Raw genomic sequence first — 16,599 nt, 5'->3', positions numbered from 1 at the left:
AGCAGGAATATGAAAATAAACTTGACCTGAACATGAGAACCTACATTTAAGGTTCCAAATTCCTTGCAAGGCTTTTGAAATACTGGGAAAAAGACCTATATCCTTTTATGCTTTCCAAAATGCTTCAACAAATTCAAAAGAAAAAAGCAAAAAGTTGTAGAAAGAGAAAATGACTACACATGGAGTATCATAGCAGAAGTAAGGTTTCTCAGTTGCCTCATCACAAGGTTACAAGTGTGGGATCCAGTGTTTCCCATAGTCCAAAACAGGCACTGAGGCCCATACAACAGGCAAAAATGGCTAAGTAAAGGAACCAGACGTGTACTGAAGTAAAAAAAAGAGTTTTTCCCATCCTAGTAACAGACATCAAATAGTGCAGCATGATGGCTTACCACAGGACTGTCCTGGTTGTCATTAAGCTCTGAGAGCTTGGTGCTAGATTTCTGCCGTTTTGATTTATTCCTTTCACTAAGGTATCCAGAGCTGGTGTCTTGTAATTTTTCTACATCTTGAGCAGCTAGAATACAATCTTCAAGACTGCTGAATCCAGAGGGAATGTTTTCCTTGTTGACAACTTCCCTAAAAAGAAAAGGGACATTACAACAAGAGATTGTTTAAAACACTGTCTTGCTACATTTATGGTAGCAATAGATAACTACATCATACTAACTGGTGCAGTTCCAGCAACATCATCTATTCTCTATGAAACCACTATCTCTGGTTCTTCCCAATGCAGCCAAAAATACACACTGTGCAATCCTAAATCCCACTGAGGAGTGAAACCCAAGTGTATACACCTCAGGTGAGAAAACTTTGAAGATCAATGTTTGGGATTTGATTCACTTGCCACTAAATCCAACACACAGAAACCTTCACATGGAAGCTGGACTAGCCCCCGGCTGCCTGTGGAATTTTTATAGAGAGTATGAAGCATATTTTCCTTTGGGACACGTGCTTTTAATTTAGAAAAGTGACTCACAGCTGCGGTCCAGGGATCTCCTTTGGTGCATGACACTGCATAATTGGCCCTCTTACTCATAACTCTCAAATGCAAGAACAGGACTGTGGTGCTTTAGCCAAAATGCTGGATTTCTATTTGGAATCGAACAAAACATAAAAGGGAATGTACCTCTGCAATAGTAATGCAACTGCTAGGACAGGGGACTATTTTGCTATATTGGGAAGAGAATGGGACAGCCAGCCCTAAGTCATCACGTGATGCATTCGCTGGGACTCCCTAGGCTTGCAGGGTTTGTGCCTGTTTACAGAAGCCTGGCATATGGCTTATTTTGCCCTGTTCGATCCTTCAGCAGGCAGCTTTCCATTTTTAAGTTGTTTAGTAGTCTTCCCTCTACTTTGTCCAACAGTGGAGATGCACATACACATCACTACACCACGGGAGCAGGAGAAACACAAGGCTCTCATTGCCCTGCCAGAGGCTAAAGGCAGCCTGCTTACACTTGACACTGAAACTGGAACATTTGCTAACTCTCTGTGTGGCCGTCTTACACAGTGCTGTGCAACTCCTAAGCCTGCTTTCATGAACAGCAGGAGAATTCATCTAGACTTGACTGGTGTGATAAGAAACCAGTTACTCTGCAGTATCTGGACAGTGCCAGCATGGCAAGTACTCAGAACAAAAACAAAACTAGAAGGTTCCAGTGACTTTCACCATTACAGATCTCTAGGCTTTGTTGGTGGAAAAGAGATACAAAGAGGTATGATAAATCTCTGACTAAACTTCTAAGATAACACATTTGCCTTTGTGGAAGTTTAACAAACCCTTCAGCAGACCAATTACACATTCTGAGCCTGTAGATTATGTAATCTTCAAAGCCTAGGAGTTCACCTATGTGATTTTGTGATAAACACTTCCTGCCTGTAGTCCCACTTTGTGACATTACAAATCCTCTTGTGATCCATCACAAGACAAGGGGATGAAGTCATTGACAACAAAAAAAACTACAGAAAGACGTTTTGAAAGGAATTATCAATTTTGATAATTTACCCAGAGAAATCCCAACAATGTGACCTAAGGGAACCAGGGAAAGCAATCTGGACCACAGCCAGCATTCAAAACTTCCAATGTGCTTTAAATCCTTGGCTCTAGCTTTCTGGACCAAGCCTGAATAACTGTGTCAATCATATCTAGAGGCAGCTCTGTAACGCAGCGTTGAAGAAAAGCCCTGCAGTACTATATGCTTCCAAACACGTACACTAGCCAGTCTCTGACCTACTTACCTGAGAAGCCTGTCAGCAGGGCTACTTAACAAGAAAAACTACTTTAGAGCTGCTGCCAGATACTCTGGTGACTTGCAAGCACCAATTTCCCAAGCCATCTTTACAGTATATTTTGATTCACTATGAAAATGGTGTGGGTTTGGGTTTTTTTTTTTTTTTGTAACTACAGGTTTTTTGTATAACAGCAGTACTGACACATTTTGGAAAATACTAAAGATGTAATATTAACATGAGGCATTGATGGCTATGCATCTGTATAGAAGTAGCTTCATATAAGAAGGTACAGATCCAATAGAATTTGGGGAACTCAGCACCCAGGAAACAACAGGAGAACAGACGTTTATTTTTCAATCAACTTCAAATCCTAGCAATCCAATACCGCAGTGAAGCATACACATTCTTTACAAGAACTAGTGCTGTGTTACAGATGGACACATGAGTTAAGCAATGATTAGAATATAGCCTCGCAAAGTCTGTGCTACAGTTTCTCAAATACAGCTACGCCTTGTGTAACAAGTTTGTTAAAGCTGTGGTGGTAATACATTTGTGCCACACAATATATGTCACAACTAGAGGAGTATGAATGGAAAAACAGGTATTTACTCTTTGACAGACATTTCATGAAATTCACTAAGTCATGTTTAAACTTGGCATAATAGGGAGGAAAAAAAAAATCTTAGATTCTGATTGATCAAAATTCTAATTTCTGACAAACTCCCAAATCTCCTCATTAAACCCAAACACAAGCTGTGCCTCCACACACAAAAGAGGAACTTAATCTCACTTTTTCAGACATTCTGAATTCTGAAAAGCAGCTGAGTCCAATGTTTTTATCTAAAAAAAGTTACAGGCAGCAGAGCCAACTGCTTGGGAATTTCCACTAATGCAGCAAATACTGTTAAGTAACCAATTCCAAATACTATAATTAAAAACTTGACTGCATAAGCCCCCCAGATTCTTATCATGCTTTGCCCCACTCCATCATCTAGTAAACTCTAAATCTCCCACGTCTAACTGATGCCATGGAGCTCTGCACAGGCACTGTAGTCTGCTTTGCACTTTCAACTCAGGGCAAAAGTTCCTTTCATAACAGAGCATAGCACTGCCTTGATAAGAAGACATGACTGGAGTAGACTTAAATATACTTTCCAAAACAAAGAAATCAGGCTCATACATGTCTCTGTTTCTCCGGGCTTCCTCCTGCTCTTTGTGGTGTCGCCTCCTCTGCCTGGCAGACACATTAGAAGAGGCTGAAGATGTCCCGGATTCAGAGTCCTCTGAACTCTGGCCACCTGAGCCATGAACATCAAAGAGATGCTGCTCCACAGCTGAGCGGATTGTCTTCTCTAAATACCTGTCAAGCCGAAAAATAAGGTCAAATTGAGCTCAAAGACTTTGTGGAGCTCCCTCTCTGCAGCAATAAATAAAACAAGGGTATCTGTGGGTTATGTTTTCTTAGGATGGCAAAGCAGCACAGAATATTCCAGTGCTACGACATATGCAAAGAGCAAAGCCAAAATCTTCAGATACCCGCTGGTTCAAGTTCCTCAGAATAGCTGAGCCTTCCCAATTAATATTGCTCTTTTTATTTCTAGGGATGTCTGAAATTTCAACTAATTTTACTTACTGCAACTACAGACATTGGTGCCTAACTTCCATCCTCCACTTAAAAACCCCTGCTCTGACAAAACTGCATTTGATACCCAGCCATGCTGACAGCTGTCAAGCCTGTTGTGCAATACCAGCTCAGTAAGGCAATGGATCACCTGCAAAAAGATGATTCACTGCTGTCTCACAGAGGGATGACAATAAGCAAACAGTAGCTCACTACAAACTCCTCACATGCACTGTGAACAAGCATGGGTTTTGTTCTGAGTTCATGCTGTTTTCACACGCTAAATTATTGTGTATCCACAGCCACCCTGACACCGGTGTGAGAGGACCCTGCAGTTTCATTAGTTAAAGATGTGGGACTACTTAAATTTTTAACACAACCAAATTTTCCTTTTGGCACTGCCATTTTCTCATAATATTCCCTTCCTTCATCAGAGAAAGCTTTTAGAGGAAAAAGAATTTTTTTTTCCAAAGAGATCATATAGTAACACATTTTTGTATACATCCCCATCCCATCTCTGTTTCTTGCAATGCTTTAAGCAGTCACTGAAGAAGGGGTTTTTCAAACATGCATGTCCAAAGTCCATGTATGGCTTCTACTTTTTTTCCATAATTCAAATGTTATTTCAGGATTTGCTGATTAATTTTCAACTGAGTAGCTACAATACGGGTATCTGTGCTTGGGCTCATTTCTCCTTTACAAAAACTGTGCTAAGCTGCTATACTTGAAAGCCTGCTGGGACTGCAGTTCCTGGAAAAGTCAGAAGACCTTAGCAACTGCAAAAGCCCAGATGGTTTAACTAGGCAAGTATGTCTGTATTTCACTATTGACCAACATCAGTTCTGCAAATCCATCAGCCATTGGGAATTCCCAGCTCCGGCAAAGGAGTCAACTCGTTTTAGCTCTGCCCCACCCAGTTACAGCAGTAGGGTCAAGTCACGTCCTCTGCTGGGATACAACAGGGAGCAAACAAGAGCAAGAGAATGACACAGTGTAAACAGCTTTTGAAATATGCAAATTCTGCCTAAGCAAAACATCACAGGCACAGCGAGCAAAGAACCAAGGGCCTGAGAAGTTTTCAGAAGGAAGTGATTTATTATCATTGCAGATGAATTGCTTTGGGAAACAATCCTTTATCCTGCCTGCTTTTTGTTTATGTAAAAACAACTCTTAAAGAGAAATCAAAGAATAACCAGCAAAAGCCCCAAGAAAGATAGCTACAATATTGTAAAAGGCACTTACTCTCCTGTAGCAGGAACATTGCTACTGACTTGTGATACGTGGGCACTGTATAAAAGAAAAAGAGAAGAAAGTTACATTTTATTATCAAAATAAGGTCTTTAAACCTCTTGCACTTTGCAGTGCTAACATTTAAAGGTCTGAGCTGTCCCAACAACAATTGTGTACACCTGTCACAGGTTTTCCCCTTAAGGAATTTTCACATTCACTGACGGGGCACATTTTGACAAGTCAATATCCTCAACAATTATTTTCTCTGTTATTCCCATGCAATAGGCAAAGGTCTAACAGCAAGTATTTCAACCTCAACATGTTACAGATTTTTTCTAATATATTTTTGTTTTCTTGTGGGCTTTCTGCTGCTGATGTTTCAGCCTCATCACAGAAGTCTTTGCTTTTTGAAGCTGACTTGAAAATGTATACGCTTAATATTTAACTGCTCTCTGTTTAACTATTCTCTCTTTGAACATGCTCAAAGAACTTATTCATATTCTTCGCTTCACACTTTAAAAATTAAAATCCATGCATGCTTCTTTTTACCTCAGTCTCTTATCAGGCTCAGGAAGAGCTGATACAAAATGCAGATGTTATCACTTACTATTCAGAGCTCTTCTACACAAGCTGACCTGGCACAGATGTCACTGCTTTCTTCCTTCTGCCAAGCTGAGTCCCATCCTGACCCTTTTTCACTCACTGACTCAGATGACTTGGCCTTGCAGATAAGGTGGCACTGCCTATTCATCCCTCCTGCAACCTCCCTTAAGTCAAATAAACTACAGGCCTAGGGGTTTCATTTCAAATCATCCCCATATCAGCAGAGTACAACCAGAGGATAAATCCCAATTGTGGTCAGGGTACAAAAGCCAAGCTGAATGCAAGATGCTTTTCCTTCCATAATAGCCATTCATCGTTTTCAGTCTTCACCAGTTTCTCTCAAATTATTTCATTGCAAAACCATCAACAACTGATTTGCCTTCGTTACCCAAAGGCTTCCTTTCTGCTTCCCTTGAATACTTTGCACTTCACTGTATGGGGCTAGAGCTAGCTAAGAAGCTGCAGCACTCCCAGATAGCTACTTTACTGGCTTTACTGGGTTTGAGTGTCATTTGGGCAGCAGGCAGCAACAGAGGAAGAGAAGGATAAATGAGGGGTCACTAGAGCTAATCTAACAAAACCAACAAACCAGTATGACTCCTCCCCACCAACACCCAGCTGCAAATTACACTTGCAACGGGCTTCAGGCTAAGCTGGTGTGTTCACCTGGGGTCTAACCACACACACATCCTTGCCAGTCCCAGCTTCACTCAGTGCTACTCTCCAGTCCTAGCACAGGTCACCAGAGTGGTGACACATCAGGAAAGTAGTCATGGACTTGCCAGTATGTTCCACATTACCTGAGCCGGACCTGAGCAGTTGTGTCATTCAGATCATTTCATTAAGACATACAAACAACTATTACTGTACCTACTATTACAGATAAAATATTTGCATACAGGAAACAAAATTTGCAAGATCATACTCTTCTCATATCTAAGATCTTGACTATCGACTACAGGATGGCATTGGAATTTGAAGTGCACTTTTCAAGCACCCTACTTGCTTTCCTGTTTGTTTATAGGAACTATGTGGCCTCTTCCCAGCCCAAAACGTTTTAAAGACCTGGTCTCCCAGGGAGACATATCAGCAAGTAAGGTGCTAGTGTGGTAGGCTAACCCACATTATAAGATAAAATTCATGTGCTTGCTACAGGTCCTATACCTATGGGAGAAGACTAATGCTGTATCACCTTTTTATAGTACCTACATGCAAGCCAGACTGAATGAGGTTGTCTTTCATATCACACTTTTTTCTGTTTTCATGCCAGGAAAGTGGTAGTGGAGAGGAAGAAAGGATTATTTGGGTTTTAGCTTTTCTAAGACATCCCTAGGATATAGGTTTTTCTACCAACAACCATTTTTTAAACACCTCAGTACATTCTAATTCACAGTTAACTGTGTGCTTTACTAATGCCAATCCAGTTTTAAGTACATTAACTTGACTAATTTTTAATGACACATAACAATTAATTTACTGTATCTGGAAAAGCCCCATTCAGGCAATGCAGATTCTGTAAGAAAGACAGTAACATGGTGAACTACTGACAAATAACAAGGAAATCTGTATCCGTTACATGCCAGCTGAGTGGATAACTACAAAACGAAGCTGACATTCTGATTTTATTGTACTGAATCCAAGTTTATCCTTAGCTCTGTGATAACTTAATGCTCTTTTATTAGCCTCCTCTCAGTAAGATAGATTTTAAATCAGAGCTTTCCTAGATGCACTAACTTCCTTTTAATTCTACAGTTGGTAACTTTTCTGGCTATTTAATTTTGAAGCTTTATTTAAATATGTTGCTAAATTGCTTTACTTTCCACCAACCTTTCTTACACCAAAGAACTTCACATCCAAAACAAATGGTGGAGGGGAGAGTTACACAGTGGTTTTAGGATTCAAGCCTGCTGCAGGACAGAACAGGTGGTGCAAGAGCATGCTGGCAAACCCAGGCAAAGACACCACCCTGTAAGGATTTCAGAGCCCAGACAAGCAACCAGGCAGGCAGGGTGTATCCTGTGGGGTTTCCAAACTTCCTGGGTGGCAGAAGTCGCTGTGCTGTTGGATTTATGTGGAGCAGGCAGGGCAAGCCATGCCTGGAAGAGCCCTCTTGGCATGCCTGCCTGCCTGTGCCGGCAGCTGCCTTGCTCGGTAAATCATCCAGACAATGGGAACTCATGTTCTACTTCAGTTAATTATTTTCTCCTCACATCTGCTCCATTTCACTGATACGTATGGTCAATTATCTCCACAGCTAGATTATCTGTATTGGATTATGCAGTTGCTGCTGCAGAGCACGCTGAGAAATACTGACTTTTCATAGAAATTACAGATTTTCCTCAGGTGACTGAAGGCAGCAGGAAAGTTTCCCAGTGCTGGGTGACTTTTACTTTCAGAAAGCCATCCAGAAAACCTGTATAAAGGCACAACTGTTTTAAGCACTATGAACTTTTGAACTTGTTTCTTATGACCCTCATGCTTTTCCTTTTAGGAAGTCTGACCTCTAGCACTTCCCAGTTTTGTCTAACTTGTTTACCCAAGTCTTTTGCTTACTTTCAGAGGTGCTCTATCAGCTCTTGATAATGTCTTACTTCACACTTCTTATTGCATGGCCTCCTTTCTTCTGTTTCAGCATTAAGGACAAGGTGGTATTTTCCATCACCATTAAATCTCACCTGCGCCCCATAACTAGTACTCCCTAAGTTTAAAAGATGTGCACTGGGGTGAGAACTATCTCATGCAATGCCTGCACCTTGTCTGGTCTGCGTTGGGCATCTTGTGATAGCAGATGTTGGATATCAATGCCGCTTCTCCTGATTTCTTTCATTCAAGCCACTATTGAGCAAAGTATCTTAGCATCTAGACATAAAGAGGAAAAAAAAAAACCACATCAAACAGAGCAAACTAGGAAACCAACACACTGGCATAGTGTTTTCCTAGATTGGGTTTTCATTTATGAAGTAATTTAATTAATTCTTGACAATAGCTAATGGCCTAATTCATAAGCTACACTTGCAGCCTGGTACTAAAGTCACCTGACTGAGATGTATTTACAGTCCATCTGCTTTATTCAGGAAGGAAAGGTGCCTTTTATTCTTGTTTTTGCTTTTTTAAAAGCCAAGCACAACAGTAAGAAAGCCTCAACAGATGCAAAAACTTTTTGCTATTTCATCAAAGTTGAGGATGTTTAAATGGCTTTGACATTACAGATGGGAAATTCCTGAAGTCCTCCTGAATGTAGTATTTCAATCTCTGATCTAGAAAGTTCCTATTCATAGGTATTTATATGGTCTAAATGCTATCCACTCTCCACACTGTGACATGCAATACTGCAAACTCACGTGGGATCCATTTTAGGACAACTACTTCATTTGACACACTTTCACCAAAGAGGAGTGTTGTGATGACATACAAAATATGAAAATAATGAGTTTAAAATCAAAAGGGCTGTGCTCATAGTTACTGGCATGTCCTATCACACAGAGGACACACTTTCATTATTTTTTCAGCACCTTCACACTTTCACAGGCTCAGATCAAATTATGCTTCCTTTAAAGATGGTAAATTATTTTTTACACTACTTTGTTACTACACAGAAAAGTAACCCCACTAAAAGCAACTTTATTCAGGGTTCCTAATGTTTTTCACTTGCACCTCCTTTATGACAGATGCACACTGACACCTACTGCTTGGAGCAGAGACAATCCTATAGAGGATTCATAGAGGCCACATGATTCAGCCTGGTGAATTTGCATGGCTGTGTCTGTGCAGGCTCCCCTGCAGAGCAGGGAAATAATCCTCAGGGAGCCTCAGACCTGCGTGGCAGCCAGGCAGTCAGAGCAGGGGCACCCAGTGGCCTGATGTTTACTGTAGCCAGTGTAGGTGTGATGGACATGAGCCCACATCACATAATGCAATCACGATTTCTGATGGGACCCAGCACTCCTTTGGACTTAGGATCTCTTATGGCACGTCCCATGGAGAGAGAAGTGTCCAATGTGAAGGTGGCCAAGCAAATTTCTGAGCAGGTGTGAAATCCAGAGCAAAGCTTTCCAGTTTCTTCAGGAAACTGACCTGAGAACAAACAGCACAAAACATCTTACCCAATAAACTTCAGGGTAAGAATATCTGACCTGCATTATTTAAAGAGCTGTCTCAAATAAAAACTGTTAGAAGGAGAAACAGTCAGTTGTACTGAATAATGCTCACAGGAGTACTTCTAGGAAAAGAACCAGGCAAAACTGTCCATTGCCTTGCCCTGCACTCATGAGTATTTAATGCAATCTTTGGCATTGCTTGTGATGTCAGGTCTCATCACAATTTCAGTTTAATGCTCTTCATGTTAACAAGGAAGCTCCACACTACAAAGCTTTAGCTTTTCTCCCCTATAATACCACTCTGGCTTATCTCAGAACATAGCCATCAGGGAGCTCCTCTGAAAGCATCTACATGACTAACATCACATCTAAGGTACCTACGCCAGCACAAAGCATGCCTGAAGATTCCCTGTCTTCTGGAAACTCACTGCACACGTGGAGTGGAATTGTGCTTACAGAGACTTGCTGCTGCCAAGCTTCATTACCTGAAATTGCTGAGTGTTTCTCAGTACTGATTACTCAATGCAGCTGGTATTCACAGTCTCACTAAAAAATTATACAAGGAGCAGTACAAGGAGCACTTCTAAACAATCTCAACTCCCTTTACCAAAAGGCTTTGATACAAAAGATTTTGGAACATAAACGCCTGAATGACTCCCTAGAACAATCACCTAGCAAGGTTTTACTGTTCTTTTAACAGAAGAGAAATATTCTTCTGTTATGGTACTGAGCAAAGCTGAGCCAACAAATTATCTAATTAAGGACTACAGAGAGGGAGATGATAACTCTGGTCAGCAGTAGCTGAATGGATTCAACCTCCAGGTCTCTCAAACTGGTCAAGCTGACATCATCCTTGTTAAACCCAATGAGAAAGGGCTCCAGATATGAAGTTAATAATTTTCTGCCCAAATATATTAATAAACTGTTTGTACACATTCTCTCTTGCATCAGTATTGTTATTTAACATAAACATTCTTCCCTCTCTGTCTAAAACTCAGGGGGAATATGTGTGCTCTGGTTCATTTCTTACGGTAGCTAGGACCTCCATGCTCTTTTCTCCATCTTCCAACACATCAACACATTTAATCATCTTCACAAAACAAAAGCCTTTGGAACACGAGTGACTTGAAACTGTGTAAGGCTTCACCTCTCTCTTGCACTGGGGTATGCATACTTCTAAGTATACTGAAAATACTTCCTTTATATATCCACTGTCATTGATTACTTCACCTTGAGTATTTTCATCCCATGCCTCCCTTTCATCCCTCCATGAACAAGTATGTTCACATACTACTTTTTCCCTGGCATTTCCAAATGTGAGGAACTTTCATGACGAAGATTTTCATTATCAGACCTCAGGTATACAACTTTATCACTTATGTAATTATTTTTATAGTATATATCTAAAATTTGATGCTTATCTTTAAAAATATATAAAAATATCTTATATATAAGACAGTGAGATATTTTATAAATATATCTATATATCTCACTCTATATAACATCTCACTACCACATATATTCTTCCAGAGGATGCTGCCAACCCATTCACCCTCCTAAATTTCTGCTATAAGCTCAATTAATGAACATTATTTTACTTTATTATGCTAGTGGCTATTAAGGAAAAGAAGTTCATGGCACTTAAGGATCTCCAGCAGCAATCCCGTTCCTCTCCTACCAGCAATATCTATAGGTCTCACATCCTCTCTACCCATCTTTAAGTTCTAGTACTCATGCCCACTTTTTCCATATAGATAGCATGATATAAAACATTTTACTGACATCAGATAGATTAGGTATAGTCCTTTTCTTACTCTCACTGGAAAATCTTTTAAAAAATAATGTAGTTGTACTGGTGTTATCACTCTTTACAAACCCATGTCACATTTTGCCTTATTTACTGCTTACTCTCATACTGCTACAGACTGTTTATTCCCTTACAAAGTAGCAGTGGTGATAAAGCCTTGACCTCCCAAATACTGAAAGAAAAAAAACCCCAACAAATCAGTGTCATTTTAAGAAACAGTATATTTACTGGTGGCATTCTGACAGTTCTGATTTAAAAGTTAATACCTTCAGCATTTGTCTTATTGTTAAAAACAACCAGGGAAACATCTCAATTGTTAGTTGACATGGTACAGCACTGAATAATCAAGTCTCTGATTCGATCCTATTAAAACTGATTTATGGAGGGTGTGCTGGTTCTGGCTGGGGTAGAGTTAATTTTCTTCCCAGTGGCTGGTATGCAGCTGTGTTTTGGATTTTTGCTGAACACAGGGCTGATAATACAGAGATGTTTGTGTTATTGCTGACCAGGACTTAGACAGAGCTAAGGCTTTTTCTGGTTTTTGTACTGACAGGGAATTTCAGGGTGCATGGGAGGCTGGGAGGAGACAAAGCCAGGCCAGGTGACCCAAACTGACCAAAGGGATATTCCAGACCATATGACATCATGCTCAGTGTATAGAGTGGAGGGAAGAAAGAGGTGACATTTGGAGTGATGGCATCTGTCTTCCCAAGTAGCAATTACATGTGACAGGGCCCTGCTCTCTGGAGATGGCTCAACACCTGCCTGCCCACAGGATGCACTGAATGAATTTCTTGTTCTGCTTTGCTTGTGTGCTCTTTCCTATTAACCTGTCTTTATCTCAACCCAAGAGTTTTCCAGCTCTTACCAGTCTGATTCCCTACCAAATCATGCTGGTGGGAAAGTGAGCAAAGCAGCTGGTTGCTGGCTGTGGTGACAGAGGGACACAATGTTCCTTCTGTCTGGCAAAAGCCAAGTATTATGCAGTGTTTGGAAGTTAAAGAGCTCTTGTTCCCACTTACTTAACTTGTATAATTATCTATATGGAACTACTGCATAAACACAGCAGTGACCACTCTGTACCCAAACATTCATGATTCACTTGAATGATTACTACAGCAATATTTCAAACTATGCAAGTGTGGCTGGTAGCAATAGAAATAGATTTGACCATCAGACAGCTAAAACAGACAGTCTCCCCTTCCTTGCCCATGGTGTGAAATGCAATTCCTACATATGTCATGCACAGCCTCTAGGGCAACAATTAGAACCTTCAAAGTCACACAGAATAAACTGGCCACCCACTTAAGTTCTCAGTTGTTGAAGCACCAGGGATTGCCCAGCCAGAACCAGCTCTCCCGCCAAATTTCACTGCACATGGCAACTGCCCTCAGGAGGACACATTTCTGATGCGTTACAAACAGAAGCAAGACTTACAAGCTGCTACCTTTATTTACAAGTAACTGTATCCCAGCAATGTTACAAAAGACACGGCCTTGGCAGGAAGCCTGTGTGTCAAGGTGTGTGGTTCCCTCTCTACTCCTCCCAGCCATTTCTTCACTTCCCAGCTATGTGTTCATTCCCGACTTTCCCCTTCCTATCTGCAAGACAGATTCCCATGGAAACCCATCCCTTAATTTCAGTGGACATACTCATTCTTTGTTCTCTTCCCTCATAAGCCTACATCTCTATTTAAGATGTTCAAATTTAGTCCCTTCCTCTCAGAAATGTCCTGCTTTGATACCAATTTTCTCAGGTCCACTCCTTGCTCCCCATCTCTCCCTGGTGATCTTGACAACGTCAGTCAAAGAGAATTTCCTTCGTGGATCATTCTTCTATAATCCAGGAAAGGGCTTGGAAGCACAGTTTTGAGCAGTAAGACAGATGGAAATGTAATGAAACCCTAAAATCACTTGAAGGTCACATTTAGCGGGAAAGAAAAACAAAGCAGCAGACAACTTTCAATGGAAAGACAGGATGAAGATTTAAACTAGGGAAAATTTGAGACAGGGGAATGTATTTATGCAACTACAAAATAATCTCCTGAAGGAAAAGGAAGAATCTCCTTTGACAATTTGGAGCTTTTGATGCACACACTGGGCAACATCTGCACAAATAGATTGCAGGGAATGACAGTGCATCAACAGGAAGGCAAACAGGATTGTGCAGCCAGGCTAGTCCATGAACAATTCCCTAATACATTTCTGCACAGTATGCATTAACTGCACTCTTCCTAGGTTTCATGTTAGAAAGGCTCTTTAAGAAAAAAACCCAAGCAACAAAGATAAACAGGAATATATGTCAGAGATTAAAACAAATTCAGACATCACTGTAAGAATTCCAATTATCACTGTTCTCACAAAAAGCACCACTAGGATTTCTTTTGTTTAAACTCTGCAGAGATCAAAGAACCCAATTATAATATCTGGCCCTTCCTTCTCTGCAGCCCTTCATCATTAACTGCTCTGGCTCCTGTTCTGTATTTCTACTAAGTATAAATGAGAGCACTGGAAGTGAGCCTGCTACTGAAGCAAGCAGAGCAAACTTTCACAGATGTCAACAGAGTTAGACCCCTTTTACAGGCAGTGACTTTGCCCTCCAATTGGCAAAACAAGAAACAATTTGCTCAAATGCAGCATTGAGCACCATTCCCTCCAGTGATGCTTGCTGGTTACCCAGGCACTCTCCTGCTTTTCTAGGCTGCAGCAGGGAACTGGATGGGCTGCTGACTCACCATCTGGTTCCTGGTTTCTTTCTGAGCAGCACATGTGCCAGTTCCTCAAATCCTGTAGCAAAAATCTCTCCTGTGCCTGCAGATAAGCTACTCAGGCATCTAAGCTACGTAACAAACCAAATAAAAGAGGAAAACCGTGTCCACCTTGTAATGAAGATCTTAAACCCTGGCCTCCTCTCTAAATACAAAAGAATGTCAACAGAGATGGTATCTACAAAGACTCATCCCACTAAGTGAGCAATAATTACAAATGTAAAATGAACACTCACTTGGATTACACAGTCTGTTCAGCACTTCCAAACCCCTCCCCACATTTAATTCCAATAGCAAGTCAATCCCACACACAAAAATAAATGAAAACAACTGAGTAAATACCTCACATAGAAGGGTGACATAGGCCGCTCATCTTCTTGGGAGCTAAAAACAAAACATATTTTGTAAGTTAGTATGCAGCTCTGTCTTGTATTTGCAGCTCAAGATACTCACTCTTACAAAGCAGAGATAACAAAAGTGAAATTGCACCCGTTACAGAGGTAACATTTAAGTCTATTTTGTCCTCTGTTTGACACATGGAAGAAAGCTTTAAGTTACTTTCCTTAAATCCTGGCAATCCAACTCCTTTCTCAATGTCCACAAATGTGGCGTAACACATCTCCTGCTAGACAGCCAGGAGTCATTCAGACTCTGCAACAGTGCTAGGGCTATTCCCATAGCAACAATAAAGCATTTTGCCAGGAAAACCGAGAGAGTCCTTTGCTGTCTGCTGCTCCAGAATTAAACAATCTGCCTATTAAAGCCAAACTTGGAAAAAAAAATGGCATCTTGAGTAACCAAAGAAACAGCCATGGCCATAGGTGTATGAGGCTACCTCTTCTCCAGTTTTATCACTCCTGTGAAAAGTTTATTTGAATAAAGTTTCTGTAGGCTTGAGATCAAGGATTGCAACTAGCTAACATGGAGGTTCCCTGATAAAATGTTTAGTTGTGTTTTAGTCGTCAACTGGCCTGCCCCAACATAACGACCTGGCAAGTGACTTACCAGCCTTGATCCAGCTCACTGGTGCCTGTGCTGGCACAAGGGTAAGAATGAGCTGGGACACAGAATCACACATGATCTTTTGAATTTTGAGGGATTGTATTTATTGGCTTATAAAAGCTGCTCTAAGCACTCGATAAAGGGGAAAGGACCATCTCTGTAGGATTTGCAACTAGGAAATCAAGTACTCAGGTACTTTCTGCAGCCTCCACTGGAGCCAGCATAAAGCACCCTCAGCAAGATGAGCTGAAACTGGCCTGCAGCCAGGTAAGTGCCCTGCCCTCACACTGTACAGAGCCAGAGGCAGATTTAACCATGGCCCATTTCCAACCCAGCCAATGTTTTAACAGATCCACAAAAATGAACGCCAAATTCGCTGAGAGGAGCAGAGCATAAAGGAGGAGGCAAGATACAAGGGAGTCAAAAAGGGAGACTGACAGATAAGCCAGTGTTCCAGAGAAATAATCCCAGGGATTCATTCCCCCAACTAGAATATGGAAAGATTCACTAAGAGACATCTACAGAAAAGACCTTAAAGCACATGATGCGGGAAACCTGAAATACTGATTTGAGGGTAACACCAAACACCAAACACCACAGACCGGAAGGAAGAGAAACTGACTCTGAAATCATTGTGGTCTGCCAAAACTTCATCAGTTCTGTAAGCAACAGTGACTGGACAGCCTTCAGAAGCTCCCCAAGAAGACTGGGAGCACAGTTGCTATTAGAAACCTTGCTGCCACTTCCACAAGCCTGTCTTCAGTAGCCTGGACAAACTGCAGTGCCCAGAGTTGCTGCTGCTCCCAGAGCCAGGCAGGACAGAGTAGTGCACAGCAGATGGAGAGTGCCTGCCTGTGAACTGAGGCTAATGGCACGGAAGAGTCTTCATGAGAAACTGCTACAGCTTTGAGACCGCCTGGAAAAGGTTGATGGAAATGAAATGCCCATTACTGCCTTCCCTGAAGAGAACCTGCAACAAAGACATGGGTAGGAACCTCTGCCAGGTAAGGCTCCATCCCCAATAGCATGCAGTCTCCCAACCTACATGCATGCTATCACTTTATTTGGCATTTACAGAATATTTATTATTTAAGTGTAGAGGACGTACTTTAAACTCACAAAGCTACTGGTAAAGTTTTTTGCTATGTTCAGTTCACTGCATTAATAGCTGTACTTGTCATCTCAATGCAAACAAGTCCAAGTAGTGGACAGAAAACATGAAAAAATCTTTTCTCAC

At 41.2% G+C, this 16,599-nt stretch overlaps 1 protein-coding gene across 9 annotated transcripts in view; it reads right to left on the bottom strand.

Moving 5' to 3' along the window:
* FAM13A (family with sequence similarity 13 member A) overlaps nt 1–16,599 on the bottom strand; it is a 117,384-nt gene that overhangs the window by 32,874 nt on the left and 67,911 nt on the right. For 5 of the 9 annotated variants that reach the window (XM_088164000.1, XM_088164002.1, XM_088164001.1 and 2 more), the window contains 4 exons: nt 14,703–14,744; nt 5,099–5,143; nt 3,416–3,595; nt 393–579 (listed from right to left, as the gene is read on the bottom strand). In XM_088164000.1, the coding sequence (XP_088020126.1) occupies nt 393–579; nt 3,416–3,595; nt 5,099–5,143; nt 14,703–14,744 (454 nt within the window). Of the gene's footprint in view, nt 1–392; nt 580–3,415; nt 3,596–5,098; nt 5,144–8,441; nt 8,523–14,702; nt 14,745–16,599 lie in introns of those variants that run through there. The other 4 variants (XM_088164004.1, XM_088164005.1, XM_014889796.2 and 1 more) reach the window with 3 other exon arrangements.

The sequence above is a fragment of the Sturnus vulgaris genome, chromosome 4 (assembly GCF_052056855.1).
Source record: "Sturnus vulgaris isolate bStuVul1 chromosome 4, bStuVul1.hap1, whole genome shotgun sequence".
NCBI classification, from domain to species: domain Eukaryota; kingdom Metazoa; phylum Chordata; class Aves; order Passeriformes; family Sturnidae; genus Sturnus; species Sturnus vulgaris.
The sequence above is the reverse complement of the archived record's forward strand: the minus strand, read 5'-3'. Positions and strand labels throughout refer to the sequence as shown.